At 46.9% G+C, this 18,769-nt stretch overlaps 1 protein-coding gene across 1 annotated transcript in view; it reads right to left on the bottom strand.

The window, feature by feature from the left end:
* The window catches only part of KCNH3 (potassium voltage-gated channel subfamily H member 3), an 81,580-nt gene that overhangs the window by 1,739 nt on the left and 61,072 nt on the right, over window positions 1–18,769 (bottom strand). The window contains exons 12-15 of the mRNA XM_088480094.1: window positions 17,311–17,528; window positions 1,686–1,936; window positions 1,504–1,589; window positions 445–506 (exon numbers count right to left, since the gene is read on the bottom strand). Coding sequence (XP_088336220.1) covers window positions 445–506; window positions 1,504–1,589; window positions 1,686–1,936; window positions 17,311–17,528 — 617 coding nt within the window. The remainder of the gene's footprint in view (window positions 1–444; window positions 507–1,503; window positions 1,590–1,685; window positions 1,937–17,310; window positions 17,529–18,769) is intronic.

Raw genomic sequence — 18,769 nt, 5'->3', positions numbered from 1 at the left:
GCGTGCCCCGTTTTCCGTGAGTGGCCAGTCCAGGATCTGCGTTGATCAACGCAATGTCCTGGGCTCGCAAGCCGGCCAGCATAAGTAAGCTGAGGCTTACTCAGCTGGCCGGAGGCCCGGCACCATCCACCATCACGACCGTCGCAGTGCTGGGATCGTAAATGCAGCAGGGGGTGTCATACACCTGCTGCATTTGCATAACAGCAAGGATCACCTGCGTGCAGCTTTGCAATTGCGACCCTTGCTGAATCAGGCCCTGTGTTCCTAATTGTACAGCGCACAGGAATATGCTGGTGCTATATAAATACTGTGGTCCATTAATCTTTTCTATTCTCATACTTGTCTACTTACAGGTGTCTGAAAGCAATATTTTATATATAAAAATGGACTAATAAAATATGTTTAGACGCTAATAATTCCCCGGGCAGTGCACTAGGTACTCACCGCCTGACTGAGACGATCCATACTTTCAGTCGCTCTTGGTTCTGATGTCAGAATCATATGATCTGCAAATAATAAAGCAGATTGCTGAACTTGAAAATAACTTAGATGTGAATGGTAAGATATGCTCTGTAAAGCGCTGCGGAATATGTGTGCGCTATATAAATAACTGATAATAAATAAACTTATTGCTAGCATGTGTGATCAGGAGCCATATTATAGCATTCAATTCAGTAGCTCTCGGCATGGAACGGCCTCATACATGCCGACTTCCATGATGGAATGGATTTATTAACTCATACAATTCTCACCATATCCTGAATCTCCAACTAGTGTGACAGTGATGGTAACTTGGTAGGTTTGACATCTGCCATCGCCTATTTATGACCAGATCCAATGAGTTGTGTGTTCTGATGGCTACTTACATACCACATTTCTCAGCTGTTTGTTCTTTACAAATGTTGAGACTACACTGACTCTCTTTCACCAACACTGTCTCTGACCACCATAATTATGTGACAATTGATATAATCATTTTGCCAAACACTATCAAGTCATCTATTCAAAGAACACCCTCTGGATAAAATCCATATGATATATCGGCGGATAGGATGCCGGTGGTCAGAACACTGACAGCGACATCCCAATGGTGAAGACCCTGACGTACCGGTAAGTAACTTAATCATCACCCCCCCAATGGTGCCCAACGCTACCCTACCCTCTCCCTGTTGGTGCCTAACCCTAACACCCCCTTCCCGCAGCCTAACCCTCCCCAGTTGGTATCTAACCCACCCCGGCAGGTAACTAAACCTTACCCCATCATCCCCAGCCTAATTTTAAGCCTAACCTGCATACTTACCTTCGCGATGCAGGCGGTCGGGATGCCAAAGTTGGTATCTTGATCCCTTCGGGATGCCATCGTCGCCATTCTGATGGGCTTCGGGATTCTGCCGTCGGTATCCTGACATCCCTCATCTTCATTGGATCTCTCTGGACATAATGCCGCCCTACTGGCTGAACTGTGCATTACAAGGGAACGTGGAATTAAAAAGTTGGTCTTACCTGAAGCATTTGGAAGTGTACTGCAGTTTGAAAATGTGAACTTCTGCTGGACTGAACCAGATGTTTCTTCTATGCCATCTACAACCCTAAGAGCAACAATTGGTAATTATTAGGTATATATACAGTGAAAGAACTGAATGAATGGTTCATGAAGAGTAAGACCATGTTTTGAGGCTCCTTACCTAGGGCTTAGGTCTGCTGGTCTGGTGCAGGGCACAAGTGGTACATGTTGGTCAGCAGAGCGCACCCTCTGAGGTGTATGCCTGGGTGTCACTTCCCTCGACCTTTGTCGAGGACTGCAGTTAGAAAATCGAGATGGGGAGAGGCGCAGATGGGGAGATGTCTTTGGAGTAAGTAAAGAAGTATTTATATTTGGGGAGACTTGATCTGGTGGATTTTCTTTCCTAGGAGTGCGCGGTGTATGGATTTCAGTCTAAAACATACAGAATAACATAACAATGCAAAAGTCAGAGGGTAACACTAAACAAACTGCCCCCTCTATTGTTGTGTATTTGTAATATCCACTAAGAATCATATACAGTAATTGCCACCATATACACATCAACTGCTAAATAGTTATGTTTGACAAGACGGTAATTGAATAAGCATACTAAATCCCACCTGTTCAAAAAAAGCCCATCCAACCACCACTTAACCATGTCACCACGTAGTATGCCTCACTCTCCAATTCTCTCACTCCTGCTTCCTGCCTCTAGCTCCCCTTACACTGTCTCACTCCTTATGTCTTCCGTTGTCTCCCCTCTCTCTTTAGACTGTAAGCTCCATGAGCAGGGCCCTTCTCCCTCTTGTTCTCACTGCCTACTTCTCTTGCACACCAGCTACACTGTACACCTCCTATTTGGGCTCTCTGCCCCCTGGACTCCACTCCTCCAGTTTTCGTTTCTTCAGATGACCTAAACCAGTGGTTCTCAAACTCTGGACCTCATTCAGAGGATTTCGCACGGGAGCGATAGGTCGCACCCAAAGTGATCGAGAATATGCAAAATGAGCGCTCAGTCGCAACGCACATCGTAAGCGCTGAAACACCCACAACAATGAAAGCACACCTATCTCTACGGCCTAATTCAGAGTCGGTCGCAGGCGGCAACCTACGTCAGCACGATTAACACCTGTTACATTGTTAATTGCCTACAAACATCGGTTGAAGTAGAAACCATCGCCTGCACTCGCAATGCTTAAGGTAGACCCTGGGCTACCCTTAGCACTATGAGCAGTAGCATCGTTATTGCAACGAGATGACGTGTGTGATGACTCGCTCAGTAATATATGCACACCCTTAAAACGCCCTTTTTAAGGTCAACCACGCCTGCGTGCGCACCACCACACCCCCGATCACAAGCACCTTCCCCTGTAACCACCCACAAACGGCACGAAATGTCAATCACAGCTACGACCTCGTAGTGACTAGCAAGCAAGAGGATTGCGGTCGGGAAGACAGGCTTGTGCACGCGCACTGTCATGTACACGCATGCACAGTTGAAATAAACATCACTCGCTACGACAAATCGCTCTGTGTGACCGCCTCTGAATGAGGTCCTCTGTCCTCAGGACCCCACACAGTTCACATTTTGCAGGTCTCCTGGCAGGTGCACAGGTGTAGTCATTACTCACAGACACATTTTAAAAGATTCACAGGTGGAGCTAATTATATCACTTGTGATTCTATGAGGAGTCCTGGAAAACATGCACTGTTTTGGGTCCTGAGGACAGAGTTTGAAATCCTGTGACCTAGACCCTGCGGTAACAGCTACAGGTTTCAGCTTACTTACTTGACTATTTCCATTGCATGAGTGGCTGTATTGAGGTTTGTACTGCTATTTGTTACTTGTCTACTGTATTGTTCTATACTGTTTTACCCTGTACTGTCATATTGTGTTGCCCTCTGTATGGCGCTGTGGACCACTTGTGGCGCCTTATAAATTAAGATTATTATTAATAATAACAACAATAATAATAATAAAGTTAGGGCTTTTGTAAATTAATATAGGTTTATTACATTATATTTTTCACGCAAGTTTTTATAGATTTGTGAATTGTCAGATGAAACTCTTTCAGTAGTTGATGCATGATAATTCCATACAAGTATTTACTTTGATACATGGTCATGTAACTATTGGATGGCACTGCTATATATGATAGATATGTTGGATGTGTGTCAGTTGTTTTTGCTTACGGTATGCATATATCTGTACAGTATATATCTTTTCTCATATAGTTGACTTGTATAATTCTAAACCCGAAGAAGCGGAACAGTGGCTGACAGTAATGATGTGTTCAATTAATTTATAATTTAATTAGTAATCACTGATTTGTGTTTATATGTGTTCGCGAGTGTCGGAGGCCTATCAATGAAATAGAATGCCTGTTCTCCAACCAGCTTTACTTTATATATTGGAAGCACATTTCTATTTCCCTTGTGCCAATGTAAACATTAAATTGTTTAAATGTTACTCATGAATTCTGACACTTTTTCCTCTCACTACTTACACAAGACACAATGAGCAGTGTTTTTAAAGAAAAAAGTAAGTTATGCTGGGTACACACTGGACAATATATATTGTTCGTACAACCGACACACGAAATATTGTTTAGTGTGTCGCCTACATGGACAGAGGAGGACCGGAACAAGGAATAGGTGAGTGTGGTATTTCTTTTTAACAGGACCCGATCTTGGGGTCATATTCAATTGGGCACGAGGTTTAGTGAGGAAAAAATGTCGTGCCCAATTTTGGATTACCGCGGGTATGCGCGCTCCCAATACCCACGGTATCCATTTAAAAAAAAGTGATCGGAGGGTGTTCAGCTGTGGACACCCCGCGCCACGTAAAAATTTTCTTTTAAAATTCTGCACTTACCTGCCCGGGGGTCTCCGGTGTTCTCCAGGGGCAGGTGGGAGAAGCAAGGACTGCTGGGAGATGTAGTTCTCCCAGCGTCCATTCCGGGAGCAGCACACAGACACTGGGGGGGTCATACACACTTACAAACACTCACACACACTGACTAACTCACCCTGCAGCAGAAGACCTGGCTTCCGATGCTGGATGCAGAAGTGTGTACCCAGCGTAAGGTTACTCTTATGCAGTGTGTGGATAGACCCTGATAGCATGATTAGGCTACTCTACTTTACACTGCACTGTCACTCTTTTTCCATTTTTCGTGTGATGCCCTGGGCTGGACATTTTTTGGGGTGCACTGCGAACCGGATGTGAACCCCTTAGTGTTAGGGACTACTAGTGACAGAGAAGCCGTGACGTGGCCTAGCAGCTTCCCATGTATTTGCAAATGCATGCAACTAATATCTCTGATTTCTATGACCATATAGTTTTCATATATTGTTGCAGGTACTATTCAGTGTGCTGAGGAATAATAGGGTGTTAAACCCCCCTCCTTTTTCTACTTAGTGTGTGCGTAGACCCTGATAGCATGCTTAGGCTACTCTTATGCAGTGTGTGCGTAGACCCTGATAGCATGCTTAGGCTACTCTTATGCAGTGTGTGGATAGACCCTGATAGCATGCTTAGGCTACTCTTATGCAGTATGTGGATAGACCCTGATAGCATGCTTAGGCTACTCTTATGCAGGGTGTGGATAGACCCTGATAGCATGCTAAGGCTACTCTTATGCAGTATGTGGATAGACCCTGATAGCATGCTTAGGCTACTCTTATGCAGTATGTGGATAGACCCTGATAGTATGCTAAGGCTACTCTTATGCAGTATGTGGATAGACCCTGATAGCATGCTTAGGCTACTCTTATGCAGTGTGTGGATAGACCCTGATAGCAGGCTAATGCTGGCCATACACCTACACGACCAGCATAAGATCCGATTCATTATACGATTTCCCTCGACTCCCCGGAGCTCCCTGGCAGTCCCGGCAGCATGTTTGTTGTTTTTCTTAGCACAGGATCTGTCGTAAGATCGATCCTGTGTCTCACGATTCTGCACGATGGATCGCATGAACAAAATAAAAGGCACGATCTGCACACGATACGATGGAACATATGGGCTGCACATCTGATCATAAGATCCGATTATAGGAGCTGCCGGAGCGCGCATCGGATCGTATCTTACTAAAATAATACACGGTTTTCACAAGATCCATCTTATGACTCATTGAAAATCGGGCAATCGGCCTGAAATCATGCAAGTGTATGGCCAGCATAAGGCTACTCTTATGCAGTGTGTGAATAGACCCGGATAGTATGCTTAGGCTACTCTTATGCAGTGTGTGGATAGATCCTGATAGCATGCTAAGGCTACTCTTATGCAGTGTGTGAATAGACCCTGAAAGCATGCTAAGGCTACTCTTATGCAGTGTGTTAATAGACCCTGAAAGCATGCTAAGGCTACTCTTATGCAGACTTGCCGACTATCTGGCTGCCCCTTCCGGGAGGGAGCAGCCAGATCGGCATTACTGGGGGACGTGGCCAGCAAACGGGGGCGGGCAGGCCAGATTACAAGGTTTCGCGGGCGGGGCGGAGCCACGTGAGTGCGTCATTTTGGCTCCGCCCCCTCTACACACTGCCGATATTACAGGCAGTGTGAAGCAGGGGGCGGTGCCAAAATGATGCAAATCGCATCACCGTCCCCCTTCGCTGCCGGGGTTTTACAAGTAATTGCGGAGGGACAGGAGGGGCCGGCGGCAGCCGGGAGACTTGCCTGCCTTCCCGGGAGGTCGGGAGCGGCACCTGATTTTCGGGAGGCTCCCGACCAAATCGGGAGGGTAGGCAAGTATGCTCTTATGCAGTGTGTGGATAGACCCTGATAGCATGCTTAGGCTACTCTTATGCAGTGTGTGGATAGACCCTGATAGCATGCTAAGGCTACTCTTATGCAGTGTGTGGATAGACCCGGATAGTATGCTAAGGCTACTCTTATGCAGTGCGTGGATAGACCCTGATAGCATGCTTAGGCTACTCTTATGCAGTGTGTGGATAGACCCTGACAGCATGCTTAGGCTACTCTTATGCAGTGTGTGGACAGACCCTGATAGCATGCTTAGGCTACTCTTATGCAGTGTGTGGATAGACCCTGATAGCATGCTAAGGCTACTCTTATGCAGTGTGTGGATAGACCCTGACAGCATGCTTAGGCTACTCTTGTGCAGTGTGTGGATAGACCCTGATAGCATGCTTAGGCTACTCTTATGCAGTGTGTGGGTAGACCCTGATAGCATGCTTAGGCTACTCTTTTATGCAGTGTGGATAGACCCTGATAGCATGATTAGGCTACTCTACTTTACACTGCACTGTCACTCTTTTTCCATTTTTCGTGTGATGCCCTGGGGGGGTCCTGGGCTGGACATTTTTTGGGGTGCACTGCGACCCGGATGTGAACCCCTTAGTGTTAGGGACTACTAGTGACAGAGAAGCCGTGACGTGGCCTAGCAGCTTCCCATGTATTTGCAAATGCATGCAACTAATATCTCTGATTTCTATGACCATATAGTTTTCATATATTGTTGCAGGTACCATTCAGTGTGCTGATGAACAATAGGGGGTTAAACCCCCCTCCTTTTTCTACTTAGTGTGTGCGTAGACCCTGATAGCATGCTTAGGCTACTCTTATGCAGTGTGTGCGTAGACCCTGATAGCATGCTTAGGCTACTCTTATGCAGTGTGTGGATAGACCCTGATAGCATGCTTAGGCTACTCTTATGCAGTGTGTGGATAGACCCTGATAGCAGGCTAATGCTGGCCATACACCTACACGACCAGCATAAGATCCGATTCATTATACGATTTCCCTCGACTCCCCGGAGCTCCCTGGCAGTCCCGGCAGCATGTTTGTTGTTTTTCTTAGCACAGGATCTGTCGTAAGATCGATCCTGTGTCTCACGATTCTGCACGATGGATCGCATGAACAAATTAAAAGGCACGATCTGCACAAGATACGATGGAACATATGGGCTGCACATCTGATCATAAGATCCGATTATAGGAGCTGCCGGAGCGCGCATCGGATCGTATCTTACTAAAATAATACACGGTTTTCACAAGATCCATCTTATGACTCATTGAAAATCGGGCAATCGGCCTGAAATCATGCAAGTGTATGGCCAGCATAAGGCTACTCTTATGCAGTGTGTGAATACACCCGGATAGTATGCTTAGGCTACTCTTATGCAGTGTGTGGATAGATCCTGATAGCATGCTAAGGCTACTCTTATGCAGTGTGTGGATAGATCCTGATAGCATGCAAAGGCTACTCTTATGCAGTGTGTGGATAGATCCTGATAGCATGCTAAGGCTACTCTTATGCAGTGTGTGGATAGATCCTGATAGCATGCTAAGGCTACTCTTATGCAGTGTGTGAATAGACCCTGAAAGCATGCTAAGGCTACTCTTATGCAGTGTGTTAATAGACCCTGAAAGCATGCTAAGGCTACTCTTATGCAGACTTGCCGACTATCTGGCTGCCCCTTCCGGGAGGGAGCAGCCAGATCGGCATTACTGGGGGACGTGGCCAGCAAACGGGGGCGGGCAGGCCAGATTACAAGGTTTCGCGGGCGGGGCGGAGCCACGTGAGTGCGTCATTTTGGCTCCGCCCCCTCTACACACTGCCGATATTACAGGCAGTGTGAAGCAGGGGGCGGTGCCAAAATGATGCAAATCGCATCACCGTCCCCCTTCGCTGCCGGGGTTTTACAAGTAATTGCGGAGGGACAGGAGGGGCCGGCGGCAGCCGGGAGACTTGCCTGCCTTCCCGGGAGGTCGGGAGCGGCACCTGATTTTCGGGAGGCTCCCGACCAAATCGGGAGGGTAGGCAAGTATGCTCTTATGCAGTGTGTGGATAGACCCTGATAGCATGCTTAGGCTACTCTTATGCAGTGTATGGATAGACCCTGATAGCATGCTAAGGCTACTCTTATGCAGTGTGTGGATAGACCCGGATAGTATGCTAAGGCTACTCTTATGCAGTGCGTGGATAGACCCTGATAGCATGCTTAGGCTACTCTTATGCAGTGTGTGGATAGACCCTGACAGCATGCTTAGGCTACTCTTATGCAGTGTGTGGACAGACCCTGATAGCATGCTTAGGCTACTCTTATGCAGTGTGTGGATAGACCCTGATAGCATGCTAAGGCTACTCTTATGCAGTGTGTGGATAGACCCTGACAGCATGCTTAGGCTACTCTTGTGCAGTGTGTGGATAGACCCTGATAGCATGCTTAGGCTACTCTTATGCAGTGTGTGGGTAGACCCTGATAGCATGCTTAGGCTACTCTTTTATGCAGTGTGGATAGACCCTGATAGCATGATTAGGCTACTCTACTTTACACTGCACTGTCACTCTTTTTCCATTTTTCGTGTGATGCCCTGGGGGGGTCCTGGGCTGGACATTTTTTGGGGTGCACTGCGACCCGGATGTGAACCCCTTAGTGTTAGGGACTACTAGTGACAGAGAAGCCGTGACGTGGCCTAGCAGCTTCCCATGTATTTGCAAATGCATGCAACTAATATCTCTGATTTCTATGACCATATAGTTTTCATATATTGTTGCAGGTACCATTCAGTGTGCTGATGAACAATAGGGGGTTAAACCCCCCTCCTTTTTCTACTTAGTGTGTGCGTAGACCCTGATAGCATGCTTAGGCTACTCTTATGCAGTGTGTGCGTAGACCCTGATAGCATGCTTAGGCTACTCTTATGCAGTGTGTGGATAGACCCTGATAGCATGCTTAGGCTACTCTTATGCAGTGTGTGGATAGACCCTGATAGCAGGCTAATGCTGGCCATACACCTACACGACCAGCATAAGATCCGATTCATTATACGATTTCCCTCGACTCCCCGGAGCTCCCTGGCAGTCCCGGCAGCATGTTTGTTGTTTTTCTTAGCACAGGATCTGTCGTAAGATCGATCCTGTGTCTCACGATTCTGCACGATGGATCGCATGAACAAATTAAAAGGCACGATCTGCACAAGATACGATGGAACATATGGGCTGCACATCTGATCATAAGATCCGATTATAGGAGCTGCCGGAGCGCGCATCGGATCGTATCTTACTAAAATAATACACGGTTTTCACAAGATCCATCTTATGACTCATTGAAAATCGGGCAATCGGCCTGAAATCATGCAAGTGTATGGCCAGCATAAGGCTACTCTTATGCAGTGTGTGAATACACCCGGATAGTATGCTTAGGCTACTCTTATGCAGTGTGTGGATAGATCCTGATAGCATGCTAAGGCTACTCTTATGCAGTGTGTGGATAGATCCTGATAGCATGCAAAGGCTACTCTTATGCAGTGTGTGGATAGATCCTGATAGCATGCTAAGGCTACTCTTATGCAGTGTGTGGATAGATCCTGATAGCATGCTAAGGCTACTCTTATGCAGTGTGTGGATAGATCCTGATAGCATAGTTAGGCTACTCTTATGCAGTGTGTGGATAGACCCTGATAGCATGCTAAGGCTACTCTTATGCAGTGTGTGAATAGACCCTGAAAGCATGCTAAGGCTACTCTTATGCAGTGTGTGAATAGTCCCCGAAAGCATGCTTAGGCTACTCTTATGCAGACTTGCCAACTATCTGGCTGCCCCTTCCGGGAGGGAGCAGCCAGATCGGCATTACTGGGGGACGTGGCCAGCAAACGGGGGCGGGCAGGCCAGATTACAAGGTTCCGCGGGCCGGGCGGAGCCACGTGAGTGCGTCATTTTGGCTCCGCCCCCTCTACACACTGCCGATATTACAGGCAGTGTGAAGCAGGGGGCAGTGCCAAAATGATGCAAATCGCATCACCGTCCCCCTTCGCTGCCGGGGTTTTACAAGTAATTGCGGTGGGATAGGAGGCGCCGGCGGCAGCCGGGAGACTTGCCTGCCTTCCCGGGAGGTCGGGAGCGGCACCTGATTTTCGGGAGGCTCCCGACCAAATCGGGAGGGTAGGCAAGTATGCTCTTATGCATTGTGTGGATAGACCCTGATAGCATGCTTAGGCTACTCTTATGCAGTGTGTGGATAGACCCTGATAGCATGCTAAGGCTACTCTTATGCAGTGTATGGATAGACCCGGATAGTATGCTAAGGCTACTCTTATGCAGTGTGTGGATAGACCCTGATAGCATGCTTAGGCTACTCTTATGCAGTGTGTGGATAGACCCTGATAGCATGCTAAGGCTACTCTTATGCAGTGTGTGGATAGACCCTGATAGCATGCTTAGGCTACTCTTATGCAGTATGTGGATAGACCCTGATAGCATGCTTAGGCTACTCTTATGCAGTTTGTGGATAGACCCTGATAGCATGCTTAGGCTACTCTTATGCAGTGTGTGGATAGACCCTGATAGCATGCTTAGGCTACTCTTATGCAGTGTGTGGATAGACCCTGATAGCATGCTAAGGCTACTCTTATGCAGTGTGTGGATAGACCCTGATAGCATGCTTAGGCTACTCTTATGCAGTGTGTGGATAGACCCTGATAGCATGCTAAGGCTACTCTTATGCAGTGTGTGGATAGACCCTGATAGCATGCTTAGGCTACTCTTATGCAGTGTGTGGATAGACCCTGACAGCATGATTAGGCTACTCTTATGCAGTATGTGGATAGACCCTGATAGCATGATTAGGCTACTCTACTTTACACTGCACTGTCACTCTTTTTCCATTTTTCATGTGAAGCCCTGGGGGGGTCCAGGGCTGGACATTTTTTGGGGTGCACGTCGACCCGGATGTGAACCCCTTAGTGTTAGGGACTACTAGTGACAGAGAAGCCGTGACGTGGCCTAGCAGTTTCCCATGTATTTGCAAATGCATGCAACTAATATCTCTGATTTCTATGACCATATAGTTTTCATATATTGTTGCAGGTACTATTCAGTGTGCTGAGGAACAATAGGGGGTTAAACCCCCCTCCTTTTTCTACTTAGTGTGTGCGTAGACCCTGATAGCATGCTTAGGCTACTCTTATGCAGTGTGTGCGTAGACCCTGATAGCATGCTTAGGCTACTCTTATGCAGTGTGTGCGTAGACCCTGATAGCATGCTTAGTCTACTCTTATCCAGGGTGTGGATAGACCCTGATAGCATGCTTAGGCTACTCTTATGCAGTATGTGGATAGACCCTGATAGCATGCTTCGGCTACTCTTATGCAGTGTGTAGATAGACCCTGATAGCAGGCTAATGCTGGCCATACACCTACACGACCAGCATAAGATCCGATTCATTATACGATTTCCCTCGACTCCCCGGAGCTCCCTGGCAGTCCCGGCAGCATGTTTGTTGTTTTTCTTAGCACAGGATCTGTCGTAAGATCGATCCTGTGTCTCACGATTCTGCACGATGGATCGAATGAACAAAATAAAAGGCACAATCTGCACACGATACGATGGAACATATGGGCTGCACATCTGATCATAAGATCCGATTATAGGAGCTGCCGGAGCGCGCATCGGATCGTATCTTACTAAAATAATACACGGTTTTCACAAGATCCATCTTATGACTCATTGAAAATCGGGCAATCGGCCTGAAATCATGCAAGTGTATGGCCAGCATAAGGCTACTCTTATGCAGTGTGTGGATAGATCCTGATAGCATAGTTAGGCTACTCTTATGCAGTGTGTGGATAGACCCTGATAGCAGGCTAAGGCTACTCTTATGCAGTGTGTGAATAGACTCTGAAAGCATGCTTAGGCTACTCTTATGCAGACTTGCCGACTATCTGGCTGCCCCTTCCGGGAGGGAGCAGCCAGATCGGCATTACTGGGGGACGTGGCCAGCAAACGGGGGCGGGCAGGCCAGATTACAAGTTTTCGCGGGTGGGGCGGAACCACGTGAGTGCGTCATTTTGGCTCCGCCCCCTCTACACACTGCCGATATTACAGGCAGTGTGAAGCAGGGGGCGGTGCCAAAATGATGCAAATCGCATCACCGTCCCCCTTCGCTGCCGGGGTTTTACAAGTAATTGCGGTGGGACAGGAGGGGCCGGCGGCAGCCGGGAGACTTGCCTGCCTTCCCGGGAGGTCGGGAGCGGCACCTGATTTTCGGGAGGCTCCCGACCAAATCGGGAGGGTAGGCAAGTATGCTCTTATGCAGTGTGTGGATAGACCCTGATAGCATGCTTAGGCTACTCTTATGCAGTGTGTGGATAGACCATGATAGCATGCTAAGGCTACTCTTATGCAGTGTGTGGATAGACCCGGATAGTATGCTAAGGCTACTCTTATGCAGTGTGTGGATAGACCCTGACAGCATGCTTAGGCTACTCTTTTATGCAGTGTGTGGATAGACCCTGATAGCATGATTAGGCTACTCTACTTTACACTGCACTGTCACTCTTTTTCCATTTTTCGTGTGATGCCCTGGGGGGGTCCTGGGCTGGACATTTTTTGGGGTGCACTGCGACCCGGATGTGAACCCCTTAGTGTTAGGGACTACTAGTGACAGAGAAGCCGTGACGTGGCCTAGCAGCTTCCCATATATTTGCAAATGCATGCAACTAATATCTCTGATTTCTATGACCATATAGTTTTCATATATTGTTGCAGGTACTATTCAGTGTGCTGAGGAACAATAGGGGGTTAAACCCCCCTCCTTTTTCTACTTAGTGTGTGCGTAGACCCTGATAGCATGCTTAGGCTACTCTTATGCAGTGTGTGCGTAGACCCTGATAGCATGCTTAGGCTACTCTTATGCAGTGTGTGCGTAGACCCTGATAGCATGCTTAGGCTACTCTTATGCAGTATGTGGATAGACCCTGATAGCATGCTTAGGCTACTCTTATGCAGTGTGTGGATAGACCCTAATAGCATGCTTAGGCTACTCTTATGCAGTGTGTGGATAGACCCTGATAGCAGGCTAATGCTGGCCATACACCTACACGACCAGCATAAGATCCGATTCATTATACGATTTCCCTCGACTCCCCGGAGCTCCCTTGCAGTCCCGGCAGCATGTTTGTTGTTTTTCTTAGCACAGGATCTGTCGTAAGATCGATCCTGTGTCTCACGATTCTGCACGATGGATCGAATGAACAAAATAAAAGGCACAATCTGCACACGATACGATGGAACATATGGGCTGCACATCTGATCATAAGATCCGATTATAGGAGCTGCCGGAGCACGCATCGGATCGTATCTTACTAAAATAATACACGGTTTTCACAAGATCCATCTTATGACTCATTGAAAATCGGGCAATCGGCCTGAAATCATGCAAGTGTATGGCCAGCATAAGGCTACTCTTATGCAGTGTGTGGATAGATCCTGATAGCATAGTTAGGCTACTCTTATGCAGTGTGTGGATAGACCCTGATAGCAGGCTAAGGCTACTCTTATGCAGTGTGTGAATAGACCCTGAAAGCATGCTAAGGCTACTCTTATGCAGACTTGCCGACTATCTGGCTGCCCCTTCCGGGAGGGAGCAGCCAGATCGGCATTACTGGGGGACGTGGCCAGCAAACGGGGGCGGGCAGGCCAGATTACAAGGTTTCGCGGGCGGGGCGAAGCCACGTGAGTGCGTCATTTTGGCTCCGCCCCCTCTACACACTGCTGATATTACAGGCAGTGTGAAGCAGGGGGCGGTGCCAAAATGATGCAAATCGCATCACCGTCCGCCTTAGCTGCCGGGGTTTTACAAGTAATTGCGGTGGGACAGGAGGGGCCGGCGGCAGCCGGGAGACTTGCCTGCCTTCCCGGGAGGTCGGGAGCGGCACCTGATTTTCGGGAGGCTCCCGGCCAAATCGGGAGGGTAGGCAAGTATGCTCTTATGCAGTGTGTGGATAGACCCTGATAGCATGCTTAGGCTACTCTTATGCAGTGTGTGGATAGACCCTGATAGCATGCTAAGGCTACTCTTATGCAGTGTGTGGATAGACCCTGATAGCATGCTAAGGCTACTCTTATGCAGTGTGTGGATAGACCCGGATAGTATGCTTAGGCTACTCTTATGCAGTGTGTGGATAGACCCTGATAGCATGCTTAGGCTACTCTTATGCAGTGTGTGGATAGACCCTGACAGCATGCTTAGGCTACTCTTATGCAGTGTGTGGATAGACCCTGATAGCATGCTTAGGCTACTCTTATGCAGTGTGTGGATAGACCCTAATAGCATGCTTAGGCTACTCTTATGCAGTGTGTGGATAGACCCGGATAGTATGCTTAGGCTACTCTTATGCAGTGTGTGGATAGACCCTGATAGCATGCTTAGGCTACTCTTATGCAGTGTGTGGATAGACCCTGACAGCATGCTTAGGCTACTCTTATGCAGTGTGTGGATAGACCCTGATAGCATGCTTAGGCTACTCTTATGCAGTGTGTGGATAGACCCTAATAGCATGCTTAGGCTACTCTTATGCAGTGTGTGGATAGACCCTGATAGCAGGCTAATGCTGGCCATACACCTACACGACCAGCATAAGATCCGATTCATTATACGATTTCCCTCGACTCCCCAGAGCTCCCTGGCAGTCCCGGCAGCATGTTTGTTGTTTTTCTTAGCACAGGATCTGTCGTAAGATCGATCCTGTGTCTCACGATTCTGCACGATGGATCGCATGAACAAAATAAAAGGCACGATCTGCACGCGATACGATGGAACATATGGGCTGCACATCTGATCATAAGATCCGATTATAGGAGCTGCCGGAGCGCGCATCGGATCGTATCGTACTAAAATAATACACGGTTTTCACAAGATCCATCTTATGACTCATTGAAAATCAGGCAATCGGCCTGAAATCATGCAAGTGTATGGCCAGCATAAGGCTACTCTTATGCAGTGTGTGGATAGACCCTGATAGCATGCTAAGGCTACTCTTATGCAGTGTGTGGATAGACCCTGATAGCATGCTAAGGCTACTCTTTTGCAGTGTGTGGATAAAGGCTACTCTTATGCAGTGTGTGGATAGATCCTGATAGCATAGTTAGGCTACTCTTATGCAGTGTGTGGATAGACCCTGATAGCATGCTAAGGCTACTCTTATGCAGTGTGTGGATAGACCCTGATAGCATGCTAAGGCTACTCTTATGCAGTGTGTGGATAGACCCTGATAGCATGCTAAGGCTACTCTTTTGCAGTGTGTGGATAAACCCTGATAGCATGCTAAGGCTACTCTTATGCAGTGTGTGGATAGATCCTGATAGCATAGTTAGGCTACTCTTATGCAGTGTGTGGATAGACCCTGATAGCATGCTAAGGCTACTCTTATGCAGTGTGTGGATAGACCCTGATAGCATGCTAAGGCTACTCTTATGCAGTGTGTGGATAGACCCTGATAGCATGCTAAGGCTACTCTTATGCAGTGTGTGAATAGACTCTGAAAGCATGCTTAGGCTACTCTTATGCAGACTTGCCGACTATCTGGCTGCCCCTTCCGGGAGGGAGCAGCCAGATCGGCATTACTGGGGGACGTGGCCAGCAAACGGGGGCGGGCAGGCCAGATTACAAGTTTTCGCGGGTGGGGCGGAACCACGTGAGTGCGTCATTTTGGCTCCGCCCCCTCTACACACTGCCGATATTACAGGCAGTGTGAAGCAGGGGGCGGTGCCAAAATGATGCAAATCGCATCACCGTCCCCCTTCGCTGCCGGGGTTTTACAAGTAATTGCGGTGGGACAGGAGGGGCCGGCAGCAGCCGGGAGACTTGCCTGCCTTCCCGGGAGGTCGGGAGCGGCACCTGATTTTCGGGAGGCTCCCGACCAAATCGGGAGGGTAGGCAAGTATGCTCTTATGCAGTGTGTGGATAGACCCTGATAGCATGCTTAGGCTACTCTTATGCAGTGTGTGGATAGACCCTGATAGTATGCTAAGGCTACTCTTATGCAGTGTGTGGATAGACCCTGACAGCATGCTTGGGCTACTCTTATGCAGTGTGTGGATAGACCCTGATAGCATGCTTAGGCTACTCTTATGCAGTGTGTGGATAGACCCTGATAGCATGCTTAGGCTACTCTTATGCAGTGTGTGGATAGACCCTGATAGCATGCTTAGGCTAATCTTATGCAGTGTGTGGATAGACCCTGATAGCATGCTAAGGCTACTCTTATGCAGTGTGTGGATAGACCCTGATAGCATGCTAAGGCTACTCTTATGCAGTGTGTGGATAGACCCTGATAGCATGCTTAGGCTACTCTTATGCAGTGTGTGGATAGACCCTGATAGCATGCTTAGGCTACTCTTATGCAGTGTGTGGATAGACCCTGATAGCATGCTAAGGCTACTCTTATGCAGTGTGTGGATAGACCCTGATAGCATGCTTAGGCTACTCTTATGCAGTGTGTGGATAGTCCCTGATAGCATGCTAAGGCTACTCTTATGCAGTGTGTGGATAGACCCTGACACTTTGCGTTTTTCAAAAAGCTGACTCCGCTAATAGAGCAGCTTTTCGGAAGTGATACTTTTGTTAATGTGGATGATGAAAGCCTCCAAACAGCTTTTTAAACTCGTAGTAAGTTTAAAGTAAGTTTTGTAATGATGAATAGAGTCCCTAGTCTCAGTCAAACAAGAATACCTATAGGTGTCCCTGACAACTCTCCATATACCATTCTGGATGAGTGACAACAAAGGTGCCTCCACTCATTTCATATAAACAGTCAACTACTCATTAATAATTATGCTAATGTTCAAAGATGATGTCCCTGATTACCAATCAAGAAGTGTGTGGGATAAGAACATATTAATTGATTAGAAATATTTCAATAATGTTCTCGAAATTGTGTAAAAAAAAAAAGCAGAAATATGAAGTATTTGTAGCAGAAAGGTCCATTTTAAAATGTGCAATAATAATAATATTATGGTTCTCTGTATTTCTATCTAGATTTGGATGTTTTTTGCTTACCTCAGGCTCACATCTGCTGTCTCCCAAGTTGTAACTGAGCTGCTGTGTGATTTGACTTGTGAATTTATGTGCATATTCCGGATACAGTGACAGCGTGTCACGTAGTCCCTTCAAACTGATGCCCTGAAGGTCACAGTATGTCAGGCCTTTGACATCCGCATTTGTTTTAATCACAGTGTCCTCAGAAGAAACCTCACAGCCAATCAGGTCACCTTTCCCTATAAACAGAGAAGCACAGAATTAATTGTGTCACTGAAGAAAGCGGCCCTACCAGGTAATCCACATATATATATATATTTTTTTTTATTTGTAACTGCAGTATTGGTTGGCAGGAAGACAGACACAGATACTGAATAGAGCAGAACTTTGGAGGTTCATATAAATTATGAACACATCTCACAAACAGATAATTGGACACATAAAGGTTCCTACAGCAATTAGCCAACAAAAATCTGAAATAAAATTATCTAAAGAGCATTGTAACCCTGCAAACATACCCTCTGGTATACACCTTGTTGGTCAAGGGTTCATCCTACAACAAGATAATGACTGAAAACATACCATCAGGCTATATCAGAACTACTGTACCATCGAGGAAAGAACATGGTCTGCTTCAAATCATGGAATGGTCAACACATTCTCCAGACTGAAACCCTATTGAGCTGGTTTGAGTTGAATTGGACAAAAGGGTGAAAGCAAAACAACCTACAAGTGCAGGCGATTTGTTGGAACTTCTGCAAATTCTGTTGGGAAGAACTTTGTGAATAATATGAGATTTCACTGCAGAAAGAATGCAAAAGGCCACTTACTTTGATGAGTCAAAACTATAGATAAAATGTTGTTAATCATGATTTCTTTTCCATCTCCAGTTGTTTAAATTCAGAATAGATAGCGATTTCAATAAAAACTGGAAAAAGGTAAATAATTTGCCAAATTTTTTTATTTGAGGCGTTTTAGTTGTTTTTCTTTGCATAGGGGCCCTGAAGCAGGGGTGACCCACTTGACCAGCAGCTCTATACAGACTGGTGGCAGCAGCACCTTCTCCTACACCAATGCCCTGTGCACAGACTGCTATGTAGCCTATCCTATTAAAGTGAACGTGGGCCCAAAACACCTCTCCCCCACCTCTTACCAGCCTCGTGCATGGTGCCACACCTATCTCTTGCATTGGGAATGTCAATAGATTTTTGGTATATATATAATTATATATATACACACACACGCAAACAGTGCTATTTTTCAGCAGGAACTCAGTTCCTGAACCTCTCATTAACTATGATGTGATGTCCTGGGCCAAGAAGTATTTTCCATAAGTTCCGATTGATTTTCAATGTCCCTTTTGAGTGCCTTATTTTCTAAACACTATATATAAACACTATATATATATATATATATATATATATATATATTTTCTCTCTGTCTCTGTCTCTCTCTGTCTCTGTCTCTGTCTCTGTCTCTC

Source organism: Taudactylus pleione, unplaced genomic scaffold (assembly GCF_031769625.1).
Source record: "Taudactylus pleione unplaced genomic scaffold, aTauple2 ptg000005l, whole genome shotgun sequence".
In the NCBI taxonomy this organism is placed as follows: domain Eukaryota; kingdom Metazoa; phylum Chordata; class Amphibia; order Anura; family Myobatrachidae; genus Taudactylus; species Taudactylus pleione.
The sequence above is the reverse complement of the archived record's forward strand: the minus strand, read 5'-3'. Positions and strand labels throughout refer to the sequence as shown.